The 22,173-nt window shown below is 41.9% G+C and overlaps 1 protein-coding gene across 7 annotated transcripts in view; it reads left to right on the forward strand.

Moving 5' to 3' along the window:
* kiaa0825 (KIAA0825 ortholog) overlaps positions 1-22,173 on the forward strand; it is a 424,011-nt gene that overhangs the window by 121,268 nt on the left and 280,570 nt on the right. For 6 of the 7 annotated variants that reach the window (XR_013886683.1, XM_080189117.1, XM_080189112.1 and 3 more), the window contains exons 6-9: positions 3,320-3,411; positions 4,597-4,815; positions 18,828-19,093; positions 20,116-20,269. Coding sequence is in view for 6 of the 7 variants with exons in the window: in XM_080189117.1 (XP_080045243.1) it covers positions 3,320-3,411; positions 4,597-4,815; positions 18,828-19,093; positions 20,116-20,269 (731 nt within the window). In the remaining variant the exon portion in view is untranslated. The remainder of the gene's footprint in view (positions 1-3,319; positions 3,412-4,596; positions 4,816-18,827; positions 19,094-20,115; positions 20,270-22,173) is intronic. The other variant, XM_080189113.1, reaches the window with a different exon arrangement.

A 22,173-nucleotide genomic window follows, 5' to 3' on the forward strand; every position in this document is an offset into this window, starting at 1 on the left:
TAAACTAATTGGAGGGGGGAGGGTGCGAGGGTAGGTGACATTATGGGGTCTAAAGTTGAGGAGAGGGTACAGGTAAGGGAAGAGGCCGAGGATGTCCCAATAATAGAGGGAGTAGGGGGCGTGAGTATGGTTGGTGGCGTTACGGCAAATAGGGTCCAGGTGAAGGCTGGGATGAAGGCACTTTACCTGAATGCACGAAGCATTCGGAATAAAGTGGATGAGCTGGTGGCGCAGATCAGCACAAATGGATATGATCTGGTGGCCATTACAGAGACGTGGCTGCAAGGTGAGAGGGACTGGGAGCTGAATGTCCAGGGGTATCAAGTGTTTAGGAAGGATAGACAGGAGGGAAAAGGGGGGGGTGTAGCTCTGCTGATTAAGGATAGCATCAGGGTGGTAGCAAGGGATGATATTGGAGCCAAAGAGCAGAAAGCGGAATCGTTGTGGGTAGAGATTAGGAACAGCAAAGGGAGGAAGACGCTGGTGGGTGTCGTCTATAGGCCCCCGAATAATGATCTGGAGGTAGGGCGGGCTGTTAACGCGCAAATAAGTGCAGCGTGCAGGAATGGGACGGCCGTAGTTATGGGGGATTTCAATCTACATATAGATTGGTCGACCCATGTTGGACGCAGTGGGCTTGAGGAGGAGTTCTTGGAATGCTGCCGGGATAGTTTCCTGGAACAGTGTGTGTTGGAGCCGACGAGGGAGCGAGCTATCTTGGATCTGGTGTTATGTAATGAGGCGGGTAGAATTAGGGACCTTGCGGTGAAGGAACCTCTTGGGGAGAGTGATCATTGTATGGAGGAGTTTCTGGTGCAGATGGAGGAGGAGAAAGTGGGTTCCCGGACGCGCGTCCTTTGTTTGAACAGAGGGGAGTACGGTAGGATGAGAGAATTGGCCAATGTGGACTGGGGGAGCGCGTGGAAGGTAGGTCTGCTGAGGAGCAGTGGAGGATCTTTAAGGAGATCTTTCTTGGTGCTCAGCAGAAATTTATTCCGATGGTCAAAAAGGACAGTAGGAGGAGAGGTAATAAGCCGTGGATAACGAAGGAGGTGAAGGAAAGTGTTAAATTAAAAGCGGAGGCGTTTAGAGTAGCTAAGAGTAGTGGGCGAGAAGAGGATTGGGAGAGGTTTAAATGTCAACAAAGATTGACAAAGAAGATGATAAAGAAGGGTAGGAGAAACTATGAAGCTGGGCTTGCGCTTAATATAAAAAAGGATAGCAAGAGTTTTTATAAATATATAAAAAGGAAGAGGCTGGCTAGGGTGAACGTTGGTCCCTTAGAGGATGAGAAGGGGGACTTAGTGGTAGGGGATGGGGATATGGCTGAGGTCCTGAATAACTTTTTTGTTTCTGTCTTCACGGAGGAGGATGTGAATAATTTGCCGGTTGTTAGAGATGGAAAGGTGGTAGGACTGGAGGTCTTAATGACATTACTGTTACTAGAGAGGAGGTGCTCAACAGACTGGAGGGACTGATTGTGGACAAGTCGCCAGGACCGGATGGAATGCATCCAAGGGCTCTGAAAGAAATGGCGGAGGTGATAGTGGATGCCTTGGTGGTTATTTTCCAGACGTCGCTGGATTCCGGGGAAGTGCCGGAAGATTGGAAAGCGGCTAATGTTATGCCATTGTTTAAGAAGGGTGCCAGGCAAACGGCGGGGAATTATAGGCCGGTTAGTTTAACGTCTGTTGTAGGTAAAATGTTAGAATCCGTCATCAAGGAGGGAATAGTGAGGCATCTTGAGAGGAATTGCTTGATAGAGCAGACGCAGCATGGTTTCGTTAAAGGGAAGTCGTGTCTGACAAATTTACTGGAGTTCTATGAGGATGTGTCTAGGGCGGTGGATAGAGGAGAGCCGGTGGATGTGGTCTTTCTTGATTTTCAGAAGGCGTTTGACAAGGTACCTCACAAGAGGTTATTGCAGAAGGTCAGGGGACATGGAGTTGGGGGTAGGGTGTTAGCGTGGATAGAGGATTGGTTGTCAAATAGGAGGCAGAGAGTGGGGTCAATGGGTGCTATTTGGATTGGCGGATGGTGACTAGTGGAGTGCCTCAGGGGTCGGTGCTGGGGCCTCAGCTTTTTACCATTTATATAGATGATCTGGAGGAGGGAACCGAGTGTATGGTGTCGAAATTTGCTGATGACACCAAGATTGGAGGAAAGGCAAATTGTGCGGAGGGTGTGGAGAGTCTACAGAAGGATCTAGATAGGCTGGGTGAATGGGCCAGGAAATGGCAAATGGAATTTAATGTTGGCAAGTGCGAGGTGGTCCACTTTGGTAGGAATAATGGTAGGAAGGATTATTACTTACGTGGCGAAAAACTGCAGCAGGCGACGGTGCAGAGGGACCTTGGGGTCCTTGTGCATGAGTCGCAAAAACCCAGCTTGCAGGTGCAGCAGGTGGTCAGGAAGGCGAATGGGATGCTGGCCTTCATAGCGAGGGGGATTGAATATAAAAGTAGGGAGGTCTTGCTGCAGCTGTATAGGGCATTGGTGAGGCCGCAGCTGGAGTACTGTGTGCAGTTTTGGGCACCGTACATACGCAAAGATATTTTGGCCTTGGAGGGAGTGCAGAGGAGGTTTACTAGGCTGATGCCGGAGTTGAGGGGGTTGAGCTATGAGGAGAGGCTGAATAAACTAGGCTTGTACTTGTTAGAGTTTAGAAGAATGAGGGGAGATCTCATTGAGACGTATAAGATGATGAATGGGATGGATAGGATAGAGGTGGAGAGACTCTTCCCGCTCAGAAAGGACAGTAGGACTAGGGGGCACAGCCTCAAGATAAAGGGGGGGCGGTTTAGAACAGAGTTGAGGAGGAACTTCTTCACTCAAAGGGTGGTGAATCTCTGGAATTCTCTGCCCGTTGAAGTGGTGGAGGCCACCTCGCTAAATATTTTTAAGACGCGGGTTGATGGGTTTTTGATAAGAGAGGGGATTAAGGGTTATGGGGAGAGGGCGGGAAAGTGGAACTGAGCCACGACAGATCAGCCATGATCTTATTGAATGGCGGGGCAGGCTCGAGGGGCTAGATGGCCTACTCCTACTCCTATTTCTTATGTTCTTATGTAAATTCAGAAAACTAGGACAATTTTGACAGCAATCTTGCACCCAGGTTGTTGTCCAAGAGAGAAACTCAATCCCATTGTTTGGAATGGAAAGTCTTCAGAATTATTAGATAATTTTTCAAATCTAAAGCAAAATACTTTTCTCACCTGACCAAAACAGAAATAATGGTTGTGTATATGAGTGTGATTTATCAATGTATGAGATCTGTGACCAATAGTATGGCAATATTTACACCAGTGGTTTCTGTTAGGAGTGCTAAAGAAAACCCTAGCAAACATTGATGTACCATCAGAGATGAACAAAGGTCATATCCAAGCTGAGCAGTTACTACTTGTGACCGAGGTAATCTAAGCTTTATGTTAATTTTCTATGTTTGAAGCCAAGAATTACTATAATAATAATTTATTTATTCTTTAAATCTTGAAATTTTCAGCCTGAAAGCCAGCAGCAGTTTTCAGTCTCACTTTAATTTTAAAATGGCAGAAAGTATCTTCTTTAATAAAATGGCATCAACCCTGAAGCATATAATATCCTGAGGGGGCTTAACAGGATGTATGTTTCCTCAGTGGGAAAGACTAGAACTAAGGGACACAGTTTAAAAATAAAGGATCTCCCAATTAAGATGGAGATGTGGAGACATTTTTTTTCTTTGAGGGTTGTGGAACTCTCTTCCCTTCAGAAGATGGAGGCAAGGTCATTGAATATTTTAAAGGCTAAATTAGTTAAATCATTGATGAACAAGGGAATCGAAGGGCATAGGGGTAGAAAGGTGAGTGGAGTTAAGGCCACATTTAAATCAGCCATGACTTCATTGAATGACAAGCAGGCTCAAGTGGCCGAATGGCATACTCTTTCTCTTAAATTGTATATTCATAAGTTTGTAATGTTGCTTGATAACACATCTACAGAATTCACCAGCAATGTTTTTATAGAATTGAATGAATCTCAATTGTATTGTAAACAGTGATTGCAGTTTTATACTAGAATGCGATAGTATGTTCTGTGTGATTCTGTTATTTCTTATATATAATGATGTCCAGAACAACATTGGTCATTACTGGTCTTAGTGGAACCGATGAAGTTTATAGTGTTCTGTCTGGCTCAGCAATTTTCACTGAGTGCATAATATTTATAATGGTATAATTTTTATTTGTTAAAATAGTGGATTTCATACTTTTAAATAACCCATGTTTGTAATCAGTGCCAGATGTCAATTGTTCCATTCTTTTAATTCTGTTATGCAAAGGTAAAAGACATACCAAAAAATTTATTTTGAAGTGTTGGGCACCTTCAGTTATCTATAATGGGACTATTATGGAACAAATCTGATAGAATTAAAGGTATTACTTTGGAATGATCAAGTCGAATTATAATTTGAATTCATGTCAACCTGAACTTCTTAGTCTTACATTTTCCTAACTTCTGTTCTTGATTTCAGATTTATTATTGTCGTGTAACTTGCTAATTTTTCTTTTAAATTGTTTTTCTAATCATTGATTATTATCCTATTGCTTATTTATGTTGTAGCCTGTTTCTCTGGAATGTGACTGGAGAAATGCTTTTAAAGGTCTAGCGTCTTCTATAGCCCATTGTGTGAAAATGGTAATTGAAGATGCATGTTCAGGATGCCTTCAACAAGAAACAAACCAGTACACTTCAAGTAAAAGCTTGACAACATGTACTCACCAAGTGAAAACTACATGGGATCTGTACGTGGAAGAAGAGCAACCCAAAAAAGTCGCAAAGGTAATACCAGCAACAACAGAATATTGACATACTAGTAGAAGATCTGAGGTACAATAGAAGCAAGTTATAAATCAGCCATTCTGTTCAAGGTATTTGAATATCTAATGTTTCAAGAAGAATGTAACAATACACAAAAGCCAAAACACCACCTTTGCCCTTTTAAGCCCTTTCCATCTGCAGATCATGCACTCTACTCTTCAAGGATTTTAGTTTGTTTCTCCATATGATCCTTAGGTAAATCAAGAATATCTCCAGAATGTCTAATTTTATATCTCCAACTTTATCCACCTTAATCCACCCTTTATTATTGTTTTAGTCAGGAAGTATTGACTTCACACAGTATTGAGCTGTATCTATATGAATGTATTTTTATAACCACAATCTTATTCCTTAACATAAAATTAGCTAATCCTTTTTAAAGTAATCAACACATTGGGGCGATACGGTGGCACAGTGATCAGCACTGCTGCCTTATAGTGCCGGGGAGCCAGATTTGATTCTGGCTTGGATCAGTGTCTGTGGAGTTCTCACCATGTGTGTGTGGATTTCCTCCAGGTGCTCCAGTTTCTTCCCACACCCCGAAAGACATGCTGGTTAGGTGCATTGGCCATTCTAAATTCTCCCTCAGTGTACCTGAACACCAGTGTATCCAAACAGGTGACTAGGGGATTTTCATAGTAACTTCATTGCAGTGATAATGTAAGCCTACTTCTAATGCTAATAAATAAGCTTAAACTCAAAATGCTCTTTCGGAGACTTGGTGCAGACTTGATAGACTGAAGGCCTTCCTTTGCATTGTAGGAATTCTATGGTTCTATTCTATGGTTCTAAGATGGATGAATTAAGAGCACAAGTAGAAATGAATGAAAATGATAACTATTATAAGCTATGGTTGCAAAGTGATCACAGCTGGGACTTGAATAATTACGAATGCATGATTATGGCACTAACCAAATCTGCAAGTCGTGCATACCCTGAGACAATTACTATGGCGAACTGGCTCTGAATGCACCAAATAAACACAAAACATGAATTGTGCCATCTGCTATAAGGATATCTGCAACTAACATGCAGCAGAGAATCTGCACAATCTTCCCGCTCTTCACGCCAGCGGGAGGGATCCACTAGTGACGCATCCCTGCAGTGTGTTTCCCAGCATTGTGGGGTACAATCAATGGGAAATCCCACTGACAGGGCCGGGACCAGGATAACTCGCTGCTGGCCAATATACCGCATCAACTCCTGCCGCCAAGAAAAACGCTGTGGAAAGGTCAGTGAATCCCAGTGACAGCCTTTAACAGTGAACAAAACACAACCCTCAATAATTTTGCCTTGAACATATGAAATAGGAGCAGAAGTTGACCGAACAAGCCTGCTTCACAATTCAATCAGATCATAACTGGAACAAAAACAGAAAATGTTGGAAAACCTCAGCATGTCTGACAGCATCTGTGGAGAGAGAATAGAGCTAACATTTCTGACAAAAGGTCACCCTGACTCAAAACGTAGGCTCTATTCCCTCTCACAGATACTGTCATACCTAAGAACATAAGAAATAGGAGCAGGAATAGGCCATCTAGCCCTTCGAGCCTGCCCCACCATTCAACAAGATCATGGCTGATCTGAATTAGTTCAGTTCCACTTTCCCGCTTTCTCCCCATAACCCTTAATTCCCTTGTCTTATCAGAAACCTATCTACCCGTGACTTAAATATATTCAGCAAGGTAGCCTCCACCACTTCAATGGGCAGAGAATTCCAGAGACTCACCACCCTTTGAGTGAAGAAGTTTCTCCTCAACTCTGATCTAAACTGCCCCTCCCCCTTATCTTGAGGCTGTGTCCTCTGGTCCTGCTATCCTTTCTAAGTGGGAAGAATCTCTCTACCTCTACCCTATCCATCCCCTTCATTATCTTATATGTCTCTATAAGATCCTCCCTCAGCCTTCTAAACTCTAATGAGTACAGACCCAGTCTATTCAATCTCTCTTAATAGTCTAGCTCCTTCATCTCCGGTATCAGCCTGGTGAACCTTCTCTGTACTCCCTCCAAGGCCAATATATCCTTTCGCAAATGTGGTGACCAAAACTGCACACAGTACTCCAGTTGTGGCCTCACCAGTGCCCTGTACAGTTGCAGCAAGACCGCCCTGCTTTTATACTCTATCCCCCTCGCTATAAAGGCCAACATTCCATTTGCCTTCTTGATCACCTGCTGCACCTGCAGACTGGGTTTTTGCGATTCGTGCACAAGGACCCCCAGGTCCCTCTGCACCGTAGCAGGCTGCAGCTTTTCACCCTTTAAATAATAATCTCTCCTACTATTATTTCTACCAAAGTGTATAACCTCACATTTGCTAACGTTATACTCCATCTGCCAGGTCCTCGCCCACTCACTCAACCTATCCAGATCTCTCTGCAGACTTTCCGCGCCTTCCATGCAATTTGCTTTTCCACTCATCTTCGTGTCATCAGCAAATTTCATCAGCAAACTTACTAAGACCTGCTTTGATTTTACAGTATTTTCAGTTTTTGTTTCAGATTCCAGCACCTGCATAGCTGACCTGCTTCTGTTTCATGTTTCATATTTCCATCTACCCCGATAACCTTTAATTTCCTTGCCTAACAAGAATTTATCTACCTTTTCCTTAAGAACTTTCAGAGACTGCCCACTTCTATTGCCTTTTGAGGCAGAGAACCCCAAAGACAACGAGTGGCATAGTAGTACAGTGGTTAGCACTGCTGCTTCACAGCTCCAGGGACCTGGGTTTGATTCCTGGCTCAGGTCACTGTCTGTGTGGAGTTTCAAAATTCTCCTTGTGTCTGCGTAGGTTTCCTCCGGGTGCTCTGGTTTCCTCCCGCAGTCCAAAGATGTGCGGGTTAGATTGATTCGCCATGCTGAAGTTGCCCCTTAGTGTCGTGGGATGTGTAGGTTAGCGGGATTAGCGGGTAAATGTGTGGGGATGGGGATAGGCCCTGGGTGGGATTGTGGTCAGTGCAGACTCGATGGGCCAAAGGGCCAGTTTCTGCATTGTAGGGTTCTATGACAAACAAAAGAAAAAGATTCACCTCAACTCTGATCTCATTGGGTGACTCCTAATTTTAAAATGTGCTCTCTAATTCTGGACTTATCCATAAGAGGAAACATCCTTTTCACGTCCAGTTTGTCAGGACCATTCACGATCTTATATACTTCAATCAAGTCACCCTTCACTTTTGGAAACTCCAGCAAAAGTAAGCCTAGACTGTTCAACCTATTCTCATAAGACAACCTGCTCGTTCCTGGTGTCAATTTAGTAAATTGAAGAGATGGTGGCGTAGTGGTATTATCACTGGACTAGTAATCCAGAAATACAAGGTCATGCTCTGGGGAGGCGGGTTCAAATCCTACCATGGCAGCCAGTGGAATTTGAATTCAATTTAAAAAAAATCTGGAATTAAAAGTCTAATGATGACCATGAAACCATTTTCGCTTGTCATAAAAGCCCATCTGGTTCATTTATGCCCTTTAGAGAAGAAAATCTGCCACCCTTACCCGGTCTGGCCTACATGTGACTTTAGACCCAAAGCAATGTAGTTGACCCATAAAATTCTCTTTTCCTGTTTAAATACCTGTAGAAGCACTTACACAATACCAAGTCTAATATAACCTGCTCTTTAGTTGGTTTCAGAACATGTGGCTCTAAGAAATTATCTTGAAAGCATTCTATGACCTCTTCAACCAGGCTACCACTACTAATTGAATTCTTGTACTTTATATGTAGATTAAACTCATCACCCGTTTCTTCCTTCCTGTTCAGCCTAAGGATTATCCACGTTGTAAACCAATGTCCTGGCAATATGTGCATCAAACAAATAGCTCATGCATTGATTAACATGGACTTGCATGGGGTTGCACAGTGGTTAGCACTGCTGCCTCACAGCACAAGGAACCCGGGTTCAATTCCTGCCTTGGGTGACTGTGTGGACTTTACACATTCTCAAGATGTGTAGGTTAGGGGGATTAGTGGAGTAAATATGTGAAATTACGGGGTTAGGGGCTGGGTGTGATGCTCTGTCGGAGAGTTGGTGCAGACTCAGTGGGCCAAATAGTCTTCTTCTGCACTGAAGGGATTCTATGATTCTATTTTATGATCTTCTTTCTCACTGAATAGCAGCAGTATGACACAGCTGTACAAAGGCATTGCACTATTATATTTCCCAGAGACAGATTGCAACCATGCAACCATTCTAAAATCCAACCTATGTATCAATATATGACCATGTTTCATGCAATTAAGCTATGTTATAATTTTTTTGCATTAAGCTTATTGAAAATTTAAACATACCAGGAGCTTCCTTTGGAAGTTGTAACTTGAATGCATGTCGTCTTAGGCAATGAGAAACAGCAAACTTAGGTGGTGTGAGACAGGTTGATCAGCAGCATTTTGCAGCATACGCATGTAGGCTATCTACTAGTACCATTAAATAATATTTCCTGGACAGCTTTCATAAAGTTTGTTTTCTCTGTCTGCATGTTTCCAGGTTGGTGTGCACAATGTTGATTATGGCAATCATTCATTTGAGGCATACTGCATTGATGTCACCAGGGCAATGTTCCTTAGACCGTAAGAGCATCGATATTGGAACAGAATTAGGCCATTCAGCCAATCAAGTCTGCTCCACCATTCAGTCATTGCTAATAAGTTTCTCAACTTCATCTCCCATCTTTCACCCATAACCTTTGATCCCTTTACCAATCAATCTATATCTGTGTTAAATACATTCTGTAATCTGCCCCCTGTGGCAATGAATTCCATAGATTCACCACCCTCTGGCAACTTTATAGTTAAGAAAGCTCATCAACGTCTCCACTTTCTCAGAAGACTAAGGAAATTTGGCACGTCAGCTACAATTCTCACCAACTTTTACAGGTGCACCATAGAAAGCATTCTTTCTAGTTGTATTGCAGCTTGGCATGGCTCCTGCTCTGCCTAAGACCACAAGAAACTACAAAATGTCGTGAATGTAGCCCAATCCATCTCACAAGCCAGCCTCCCATCCATTTCCCCCATCTACACTTCAGAAAAGCAGCCAGCATAATTAAGGACCCCACACACCCTGGACATTCTCTTTTCCACCTTCATCTTTTGGGAAAATGATGCAAAAGTCTGAGGTCAGATAGCAATCGATTCAAGAAGAGCGTCTTCCCTGCTGCCATCAGACTTTTGAATGAACCTACCTCAACTTGCATTAAGTTGAACTTTCTCTGCACCCTAGCTATAACTGTAACACTACATTCTGCACTCTTGCATTTCCTTCTCTATGAATGATATGCTTTGCCTGTATAGTGTACAAGAAACAATACTTTTCACAGTATGCTAATACATGTGACAATAATAAATCAAATTAAAATCAAATCAAAGAAATTCCTCCTCATCTTTATATTTCCTTACAGTGAACTTATTCAGTAGCTGCCTCATTTTGTCAGCCATTAGGTTCATGTGCTCACTCCTCCACCATTTACCTACAAACTCTATTTCATGCCTGCCAATGAATTTGGTTACCTAATCTTTTGTTACCTCTTACACCCTTTATAAAGATTTAAATATACTCTTAAAATATTTACCAACTTTGTAAAGGCTGTACCATTTTTTTTTCCCAGTATTATCCCTTACCAGAACTGGCCAAATCCCTCTAGGTTTTAGGAGCAGATCTACCCATCCTTCCATGAGCTCATGCAAATCACAGAACATGGCATTGGGTGTTTGACATCAAATTATTTATTAGGGCTAGAATAGCAAAATCCAGGAGTTTGCTGTAATGAGAGGTCATATTCCAGGCTTAGAAAATGTATACAAAATTACAAATGTGATCTTACCATTAGTCAACTTGTTTTGGTTCTGTGCAATCTCAAGTTTCTGCAGATATTTGGGACAGGGAGAAAGAATAGTAAGATTAATAGCTGCTTAGTAGAATATAACTTGAGTATTACTGAAAAAGAATCGTATTGTCAAAGCTTTTCATCTTACACTCATCAGGAGAGATGCAGGAGTGTAAAATTTCAAAGGGAACAACATTTTATACTGCTTGCGGAGAAGAATGCTGATAGATTGGCAAGTCAGCCCTGATTGGTTAAGGCATTGCCATGAAGAATGCAACAGGAACTGTTGTCCCCCCCACATTTGTTTATTTCAAAAAAGACACAACGCCTGGGCATGTTCATTTTGCTTCTGGAGGACAGGTCCCTCCCTATGAATATATGTAGCTTCTAGCAAGCCTAAGTGAGCCACATTGAGTCCAATTGATAAACTTACATTGGCTGTTAGTATAGTTCTTGGTACACTTGGGAATTTTTAGCAAATGTTGTCCAAACTACATAGTATACAACTGTGTGTATATTCATGTATAAATTCATATTCATTTGACAGTGAGAGATCTCATAGCTGAGTTTATTCTACATATCAGTGACATCTGCACACACATGCATTTCTAGGAAAGATCACTAGATAAAGATAAGGAAAGGAAACTCTAGTTAATTTTCCTTTCTCTGATATTATGCACAGAAGCTGTGGCTATGGGCACCTCTAAAAATGAAACTGACCATGACACAATCATGGTTTTAAATCATTGTGGTTGTATGGACAGACATTTTCTAAAAATTCTGATCCCTAAACACATGCGTTTGTGATTGAACTATTAAACATGGCTAGCCCATCATATTTGTGTATTTCTAACAACAACTTGAATTTATATAGCACCTTTAATGTAGTAAAACCTCCCTAGACACTTTACAATGGCATTATCAAATGGAATTTGGCACCAAGTCACAGAAATAGCCATACTGGGGACTGACAAAATACATAGGTCTGAAGAAGCATTTTAAAGTAGGAAGGAGAGGAAGGGAAGCTAATTGGTTTTGGGAGAAAATCCCAGAATATAGGACATTGGCAATTAAACGCTGTAAGATTTTGATAATATTTCTTGGGATACTATATAGGCTGGACTCATGTTTATGAACTTTTAAGTCAGCTACTTTTAAAATAAATCAGTTTGGATTTCTGTTAAACTATTAACAATCGAGATCATTGTGGAGCAGGAAGATAGTTGCTTGTGAGAAACTATACGCAATGAATTTATTACTTCGGTGGTGCCTCTAAGTCTGAATTTAAGCTGTTTTCTGCTTTGAAGGAATAGTTGACAGCATTGAGTTCAACCGTTTGAATTCAGGATGGCACATTATGTTTAAACAAACCATGTATTACTTTAATTGATCTATAACAGATGGGAACCTTTACTTTCTGATATTATGATAGGTGTTCTTAACTTTTGTTTTCAATGGCTTTAATATCTGTGGGGCTTGGGTTAAATTATATGAATTTATACAGTGCTGAAGGAGGCCATTTGCTCCATTAAGTCTGCATCGCCTCTCTGACAAAACATCTCACCCAGTCTCAATCCCCATAACCCTATGTATTTTCCTTGCTAACTCCCCATACCACTATGAATTTACCCCACTAACCCCCTGTACATAATGGAACCCTAAGGGATCATTTAGCATGGCCAATCTACCTAACCTGCACATATTTGGATTGTGGAAGGAAACCGGAACACCTTGAGGAAACCCACGCAGACGTGGGGAGAATATACAAACTCCACACAGACAGTCACCCAAGGCCAGAATTAAACATGGGTCCCTGGAACTGTGAGGCAGGAGTATTTGACACTGTGCTGCCGTCATTATGTTGTCAAGAGAATGTAATTGTATTTGTGGCTGCTCCATATCTAAAGTAAAGGTGTCATTTGTTTGCAATGGAATGTAATCTTTGGAGACCTGAGAAAAGATAGAGCTGTGTCTCTATTTACAGCACTGAAACAGGAGTTCCAAAGGTGGATGACATGAAATTACTTGGATCCTATGGCAAATGGAAGAGGTGAATTTGGACTATTTCCAAATAAGGGATCCTGGAATAATGAGAAGTGGGGATAAAAATTAGAGAGTTAGTGTACTTGTTGGCACAATTGTACCATTGCTTCAATGGTATAATTCTAATGAGACATAGTTCATCAATACTTCTGAGACAGAAGGAAAAGACATTGCCTGTGCTGTCAGCATCATAGGAACCCTACGCCCTTGAGGATGAAGTATTACCAGGCTGTTTTCACTGCCTCTTGTTAATAATATTTACATTGTACATTTTGGGTGGGATGTTCCAGCCGTGTGTGCACCTGGTGCTCAATGGACCTATAAGTGGTTTCGCCTCCTACCATTCCCGCAGTAAGATGGGAAATTTTCAACAAACGAATTCTGCTTAATTCACAAATACTAGTTGTTCGTACCTTGTTAGGTCAAGCACACTGAAGATCCCTTCATTATAGATTAAACATTTGGAACTAATACTTTTATTTAAAGGGGCTTTGTACCTTGGAATCCTCAAATTGTATAAGGCACAGCTGCCAATTGTGGAGCAATTAAGATTAAGGATACCAAAGAGGCCAGAATTAGAAAGTGCAGATTTCTGGGAGGAGATTACACAGGCAGGGAGGGATGAGGCTATCAAGAGATTTGAAATGAATAATTATAATCTTAAAATCAAGGCATTGCTTAACTGGGATCCAATGTAAGAGTGATGGGAGAATGGGATTTGATCAGAGTTAGGGTACAGGCAACAGAATTTTTAATTACTTCAAATTTAGGGAAATTTAAACATGGGGGGTCAGCCAAGAGTGTACTGAAATGGTAAAGCCTAGAGATTATAAAGGCAAGGCAACAAGTGAGTCAGGTAATGTTGTAAAAATGGAAATAGTGCAGTAAGAGTGATGGCATGGATTTATGTTTAGAAGATCATTGTGGGGATCAAGTATAATACCAAGTTTGCCAAAAGTCTGTTTAAGCCTCAGCCAGTTTGTCTGGGAGAGAGATGAAGTGCAAAACTAAATTCAATTCAATTTGTGATTGGACTGAAAACAAACCATTTGATCTTTCTAATTTTTAGTTGGAAGTAATTTCTGTTTAGTCCTGGATGCCAGACAAGCAATTTGGTGATTTAGCAACAGTGGAGAGATCATGAGATATGATGGTGAGGCAAAGCTGGGATTCATCAATGTATATGTTCAAATGATAGTCATGGGTTTGCATGTGTTCAGGAGTCCAGTTCCTTGAAGAAGGTATTTCGTTCTCTTCTGGAACTTGGGGGTTGGGTTCCAAGGCCAGTGGGAAGCCCCCTTGTATCTGATGGGAAGCTAATTAAGGCAATTAAAAATGCAATTAAAGCTTCTTTAAACTTGCATTCTGACTTTTTCAGCCAGCGCACAGGTTACATGCTGCTTTTATAGCTTGTCAGGCAGCCATTACTGAGTGAAATGATCTGATAGCAGTAGTATAAAATAACTGGAATTGACAAACGTGTGGTTAGCCACAAGGAAAGGCTAGCACACAGGAGTAGGTGTTCCAGTCTGAATTCACTAATCTCTTTGGGAATTGCAAGTTTGTCCAATAACTAATACGTGCCTTGGATTCCAGTAGGCTCAACTTCAACCTGTGATATTTCCCTGCAACATGAGGGCTATCTATTCTGTAATGAGGAATTTCAGCTTCCTGTATCTCAGCAGCCTCTGTGACAAGCCAGCAACTCTGGGAGCTGCTCTTCTAGTTGCCATCCTCCTGGATTAAATGAGATCATGTGCTGTGGAGCTGCTTAAATGAAACGTCCTTTGTGATTGACGGTCTCAGATGACCCCCAGGGTGGGCGAATCAGACTGTCTGCACTTCGGATGCAGTGTTATGCACATGGGGGATAAGAACAATTTTCTAAGTGCCTAAAGATTGCGATCCAATTCACACACCCAGGACCAGTGGGATTTGCACCAATTTTCATGCCAAAAATGACATTGGCATGAAATCTCGTGTAATTCAGCTCAAAAATGACATTTTGTCTTTTTTTGAGAAAATTCTGCCTGTAACTTAAGAAGCAGAAAAAAGTCCATATAAGTCATCCTTAGAGGATGAGAGGGGGGACTTAGTGGTAGGGGATGGGGAAATGGCTGAGGCCTTGAATAACTTTTTTGTTTCGGTCTTCACGGAAGAGGACATGAATAATTTGCCAGGTGTTAGCGATGGAAAGATGGTAGGACAGAAGGGTCTCAGTGACATTATTGTTACTAGAGAGGCGGTGCTCGACAGACTGGAGGGACTGATTGTGGACAAGTCCCCAGGACCGGATGGAATGCATTCAAGGGTTCTGAAAGAAATGGCGGAGGTGATAGTGGATGCCTTGGTGGTTATTTTCCAAATGTCGCTGGATTCCGGGGAAGTGCCGAAAGATTGGAAAACGGCTAATGTTACGCCGTTGTTTAAGAAGGGTGCCAGGCAAAAGGCAGGGAATTATAGGCCGGTTAGTTTAACATCTGTTGCAGGTAAAATGTTAGAATCCGTCATCAAGGAGGAAATAGCGAGGCATCTTGAGGGGAATTGCTTGATAGAGCAGACAAAGCACGGTTTCGTTAAGGGGAAGTCGTGTCTGACAAATTTATTGGAGTTCTATGAGGATGTGTCTAAGTGGATCCTAGACACCTAGGTGGATAGAGGAGAGCCGGTGGATGTGGTCTTTCTTGATTTTCAGAAGGCGTTTGACAAGGTACCTCACAAGAGGTTATTGCAGAAGGTCAGGGGGCATGGAGTTGGGGGTAGGGTGTTAGCGTGGATAGAGGATTGGCTGTCAAATAGGAGGCAGAGAGTGGGGGTCAATGGGTGCTATTCGGATTGGCGGTTGGTGACTAGTGGAGTAGCCCAGGGGTCGGTGCTGGGGCCTCAGCTATTTACCATTTATATAGATGATCTGGAGGAGGGAACCGAGTGTATGGTGCCGAAATTTGCTGATGACACCAAGATTGGTGGAACGGCAAATTGCACGGAGGGTGTGGAGAGTCTGCAGAAGGATCTAGATAGGCTGGGCGAATGGGCCAGGAACTGGCAAATGGAAATTTAATGTTGGCAAGTGCGAGGTGGTCCACTTTGGTAGGAATAATGGTAGGAAGGACTATTACTTACGTGGCGAAAAACTGCAGCAGGCGACGGTGCAGAGGGACCTCGGGGTCCTTGTGCATGAGCCGCAAAAACCCAGCTTGCAGGTGCAGCAGGTGGTCAGGAAGGCTAATGGGATGCTGGCCTTCATAGCGAGGGGGATTGAATATAAAAGTAGGGAGGTCTTGCTGCAGCTGTATAGGGCACTGGTGAGGCCGCAGCTGGAGTACTGTGTGCAGTTTTGGTCGCCGCACTTACGCAAGGATATTTTGGCCTTGGAGGGAGTGCAGAGGAGGTTTACTAGGCTGATGCCGGAGTTGAGGGGTTGAGCTATGAGGAGAGGCTGAATAAACTAGGAGTTTAGAAGAATGAGGGGAGATCTCATTGGGACATATGAGATGATGAATGGGATGGATAGGATAGAGGTGGAGAGACTCTTCCCGCTCAGAAAGTACAGTAGGACTAGGGGGCACAGCCTCAAGATAAAGGGGGGATGGTTTAGAACGGAGTTGAGGAGGAACTTCTTCACTCAAAGGGTGGTGAATCTCTGGAATTCTCTGCCCGTTGAAGTGGTGGAGGCTGCCTCGCTAAATATTTTTAAGACACGGGTTGATGGGTTTTTGATAAGCGAGGGGATTAAGGGTTATGGGGAGAGGGCGGGAAAGTGGAACTGAGCCATGACAGATCAGCCATGATCTTATTGAATGGCGGGGCAGGCTCGAAGGGCTAGATGGCCTACTCCTGCTCCTATTTCTTATGTTCTTATAATAAATGTCAGGTTGATAATGCAACGAGAACCAGAATGAATATAGAAAATTCAGAAGGGATGTGTGTAACAAACTTCACTACCTTAAGTGGCAGTCAGAGTTCAGGGTTCGGAGGCCTAGAATTACAGTTCCCAATTGACCTCAGAACTTCTGTGCATGAAAGGGAAAATGTTATACATGTGCAGTTCATTTTGGCAGTGACTACAGTGGCAGTGCTGGTACTTGAGAGCTGGTGGTCTCCAGAGTGACGGGTAGATGTCTGAGGCAGGATATCTTGTCTTTAATGTGAAGTAATCCAGCTGATTAATAGCCAATTTGTCATTAAATGGCTGCAGGTTAACCTTTCTTTCCTTGGGTGGGCTCTCATCTATCTCATGTAATTCAGCTCATAAAGTAGAAAGGTAAAGATATTGTAAAACACTGATTTAGACGCAAATTGGAGCATTGTACCAATTCTGGCTTAGGAAGAATGTGAAGGCTTTCAAGAGGGTGCAGAAAAGACTTACAAATTTGGTTCTGTGGTTGATGAACTTCAGTTAGATGAATAGATTGGAGAAGCTGGGATCGTTCTCCTTAGTGAAAAGAATGTTGAGAGGAGCTTTGAGAAAAGTATTCAAGACTATGATGGATCTGGTCAGAGTAGATGGGACTGTAAGGGGATTTTCTAGGGTTTCCCTTTTGAAGGGGAGGTGGGGGCAAGGGAATCTTGTATTCAGCCAAATTCAGCTAACAGAAAGACTTGCGACAAACACTTTGCAGTTAAAGACATTCTTTATTTGACCAACACGTATTGGGAGAGAGATAGTCAGAGGATTCCAACATTTCTCTGACATCACATCGCATGAGCACAACAGATATATATTTCTGAAGATTTGATCCTCCTGCCCAACCTATCGTCCAAGCTGGACAGTCCAATTACATTAATGCACTTAATTTACTTTGGCCAATAGCTTTCTACCTTATAGCAGAATTAGGAATTCATTGGTCAATGGAACCCAGAGGTTCTTCACCACCACCACCACAACCACCACCACCCCCTCCCCCATCCGCCAAGTTTAAGGGTCGCTCCTAATGTCTGCAGTCCTGGGAACGAAGAGGGAGTCATTTTTCTTCGCTGTTTTCTGTCCCCATATCGATGGAGGCTGAATATGTCTGTCTATTCATTGCTGCTAGAAGCTGAATCTTTCTATTCATTTCAAAAACCTTGGTTGCTTGCAGCTGACTGGCCTACCCCTGATAATAGGGTATATGCTCTCTGCTTCATTGTTCCAAAAGAATGCAGTCTGTCTAATTAAATTTATTTCCCATTGTGCCAAGGGGTAAATTGCTTATTGGCCATTACTCACAAGAAAATACAAAAATACAGTTTAAATCTATAATATTTCAAAAATGATTATATACGTGCTTATACAGACGATATCTTTGTATAACATGCTTTTGATATATACGAGTACACTGTGGTTCCGATTTTAAACTAATCTATTTTGTTTTAGTAGTCTTCAAAACCGGGGTTATCCCCTGCTAGAGGGTAGAAAGGTTAAGAACCTTTAAGATGCCTCTAAAAATCCTGATGGAAGCACACACATTACCCCTTGCTGCTCCACAAGTACTTCTCTCATGGAGCACCCCACCAACCCTCACCTCCAGGCTCAGCATCTGTATCAATAGTGCAGTTCCTGAGATTTAGTGTTTTGGTGTGGTCTGATTTATGATACAAATTTTAGTTTGTTAACTAGTATTCGGAGACATTAATGCCTATATGCAAGTTAAAAAAGCAGTAGTGATTGTCTCTGAAATATTGTTTGTTACATGTAATTGGATAACATAAATTAAGCTTTATAACATAAATATAAAGCATGTCTTCTAAAAGAAATGCGTTCAAAATAATATTTAAATAACTGTTATCAAAGGGAGTTCTGAGTTACAATCATTTTTGACATTTACTTTCTATTGACGTGTTATTGAAATTCACCATTGAACAAATTCAGAAGTATTTATATTATAAAAGTGCATAAGCAGCAACAGAATACTAGTTTATGGAACTAGTTTACATTTAGCCTTCATAAATCACCTTTTTCACAAACATTACTATTACAACAATTTATACGAGAATGAGTCAATCTGTTTTATCACAGCTCTTGTATATGTTATTGGACCATTTTCTTGATACAAGAATGTGTTTAAGGAGTGCATAAGTTATGTTATGTCAGGCCTCAAATAACATGATGCTGCTTTTATTCTTCTTAGTTTTGTTCTGACATCATGGAAGAGCTTGATATGTTACTTCCATTGGCCCTGGCAAGCAGTGAGAGCTTTCTTCAGGAAATTAGAGAAAACTTTTTGGATGGCTGTTCTAAAGTGGCTGTAGATATCCTGTCTCGACTTGAAGAGAGATGTAAAGAAGTCCCTTCAAAGGTTCCAGTACAAAACCTGTATGTTATCCTCTCCACAGCAATATTCATCCATAATTGTTTAACTGCATATGAAAATTTGCTGAAAGAATCGAACATAAAGTAAGTCCTCTGCACTCAAATGTTTAAATTACAAATGCAAATAAACAATTAAATAAATTTCTATTTCATAGTTACCAAAAGGCGTCTGACGATATTTGCTGGTGGTGTGTTACAGTTCAAAGTCTGACAACACCAGGTTTTAGTCCAACCTATTTATTTGATAATATTCTCACAAGCTTTCGAGGGGACAGCCTCTTCATTCAGCCAGAACTCTCCATTCACCTGACGAAGAGGCTGTCCCCTCGAAAGCTTGTGAGAATATTATCAAATAAATAGGTTGGACTAAAACCTGGTGTTGTCAGACTTTTTACTGTGTTTACGCCAGTCCAACGCCGGCATACCCACATCGTGTTACAGTTCACCAGGGAGTCTGAGTTGTTGTGGCAACATGCACTTGTATATGCATGTTGTAGTCTGGAACTAAGGATAGTGATGGAAGAGGCTTCTACTTTCTATCCATCACATGGCTGACCAGGAATCTCTGCTATTCTTAATGCCTGCCGTTGGCATATATTGGAAGGATTTGCAGGTTGATATTTAACTTGTTTTGGCTGCAATGTGACTGCATGTTCCTTAGGTGGAGTCAAAGGCAGTGACACTACCCATTACACCAAAGGACATTTATTCCTGATGCTTAATAAGAGAAAGATAATCAATGCTGTTTACATATATATTGTTGTTTACCTCTGTAACTAAAAAGGTGGGATAAATTTGCAGTTCCTAAGTGCAATAATTGACACAAAATATTAAAGTGAAATATTGCAATATGTATAATTATATTATGATATTACTATTCTGATGAGAAGAGAACTTAAATTTGTCCAGAAAAATGATTATATTTCTAAGTGTTTAAAACAAAGAACAGTTTATAAAAGTAATTTGAATATTAGTATTGACACTAGGTTCAGCACAGAGAGGAAATGGATGATTGATACCAAATGATCAGAGCCATTTGTAGCACTGAAATTGCTGCCTTTATACTAAGACCTTAAATCTATGTGTATTTTGTCATTCTTTCTAAGTAGGCCATTGTTCTTGTTACAAATTCAGCGGTATCAGGAATTCATCAGAGTGATTCAGTTTCAAGTTACCAATTATTGCATAAGGGTTTGTGCTACAAGCATTTTCCAGGATGCACAGAGCCACCACTGGGATGATGCCAAGTCTTTTTATGAGGTGTGAGAATTAATTCAATAGCTCTTTGTTTCTTATCTATTTGACAACTGTGTTTTGATTGTATTTTGACTGTGCCTGCTGAATAAGAAAAGAATAATCAATGCTTCTTATAGACAGGGGTGTTATTTACAGCACTTCTATACAAAATGGTACATGGTAAATTAATGCATGTTTCAATTTAGCTATCAGTAATAATGGCAGCATTTTTCTGGGAGAGTTTTAATAGATTTGTTATCTTTTCCTTTTTTGTTTGAAATATTACTGTCAAATGGAAATCTAATTTTTCATTTCTCTAATTCAAACATATAAGTACAAATTGGGATGATCTTACCATTGCATCCTACTGGCCGATGGGCAGGGCAAGCCGGTAAGATTGCGTGAGAGCCGGGAAATCAGGTTCGCACCTGATTTCTCGCCTCACATGATCTTACCGGCACCAGAGATCCGGCGCAATCAACCTCATGCCCATTTCTGGTGCAAGGCTGAATAAATTATTTAAATCTGTTGAAATGCTTATTTGAATGGAATTAATGAGCCCAGGATGATTGCGTTCAGGCTGACTTGCCTGTGTGGCCTTGCTGGGGAGGTTCTCTCTGGAGAGGATCACGTATGGTCCCCCCATCAAAGGGGACTAGAGGTGATGGTAGAACTGGAGGCCTTTGAGGCACCCCTGAAAATCTGCAGCAAGAAGGTGCACCTTTGAATAATGTAAGCTTGGCAGTGCCTGCCAGGAACTGGGCAGACCTAAAGGGGGAGGTGTGGCCTACTGGATAGGCCCAGTCTGGGGGTGGGCTGATCAGGGTGTGGAGGAACTGCTGTGCCCTTTGCCGTTGCGATCAGTGGGGTGGGGGGGGGCATTGGTGATCAGTCCGGTTGGGATGTGTGTGGAAGGGGCAATCAGCCCAGCTGGGGGTGTGAGATGCAGGGGTCGACCAGTCTGGCCGGGGACAGGGGTGGTCGTGGGAAGGGATCAATCGATTTGCATTCGTCTGCGGAGCTTCATAGGGGGTGATGCCAGGTTTAGGCCATGGAACCCAGCTCTCTGCAGCAGAGGTTGTGTGACAAGTCTCTGCTGCTCCCTGATCAGAGATCTGCACATGCGCAATGGCACCCTCTGCTGCTATCAGATGGCTTTCTGGTATGTTAAGCCTTACTCCTCCCTCTGCTGGCGAGAAATGGATTTCAGGACTTCTTTCATGCATAAAGTGCATAAGATTCGGCATTTGCACTCACCAAAAAAAAGGACTTGAAACTCTCCCATTTTCATGCTCACTCTGGATTTAGAATTTTTTTCATAAGATTGCTCCCCCTAAATAAGTCTAGTCTTCCACTTTCGGCACAATTTACATTTAAATGACTGTTGGTGGATTTTAGAATACTCAAGAGGAAATGTGCACTTTTCACCCAGTTTTGAATGGTCAAGTGATTACAGGTGCATATTTGGACACTAAGGTACGATTGAAGTGAATTGATCAGGATGAAATTTAACAGGATGGGACCAGTGGTAAGATTGAAGAAGTTATGTCTTGATTACGTTTTGAATCATAGGACCCCATAGAACTCCTACAGCGCAGAATCAGGTCTGCATCAGCTCTCCAAAACAGCATCTTACCCCAGCTTTTTCCCATAGTCCTATGCATTTACCACAGCTAATCCACTTAACCTATACTTCTTTGGACACGGGGTGGCAATTTAGCATAGTTAATTAACCTAACATACACATCGTTGGACAGTGGAAGGAATCGTCACCCAGGGCCAGAATCGAACTCGGGTTCCTGCCACTGTGAGGCAACAGTGCTAACCACTGAACTAAAGGAACCGAAGAGGTGTCTTTAATTCAGTCACAAGTTTAAAAAATTCCAGCTGCAATTAGAAATTTGTTCAAAGCTAAACTGTATACAAAT

The sequence above is a fragment of the Carcharhinus amblyrhynchos genome, chromosome 5 (assembly GCF_965287045.1).
Source record: "Carcharhinus amblyrhynchos chromosome 5, sCarAmb.v2.hapA, whole genome shotgun sequence".
Lineage (NCBI taxonomy): Eukaryota > Metazoa > Chordata > Chondrichthyes > Carcharhiniformes > Carcharhinidae > Carcharhinus > Carcharhinus amblyrhynchos.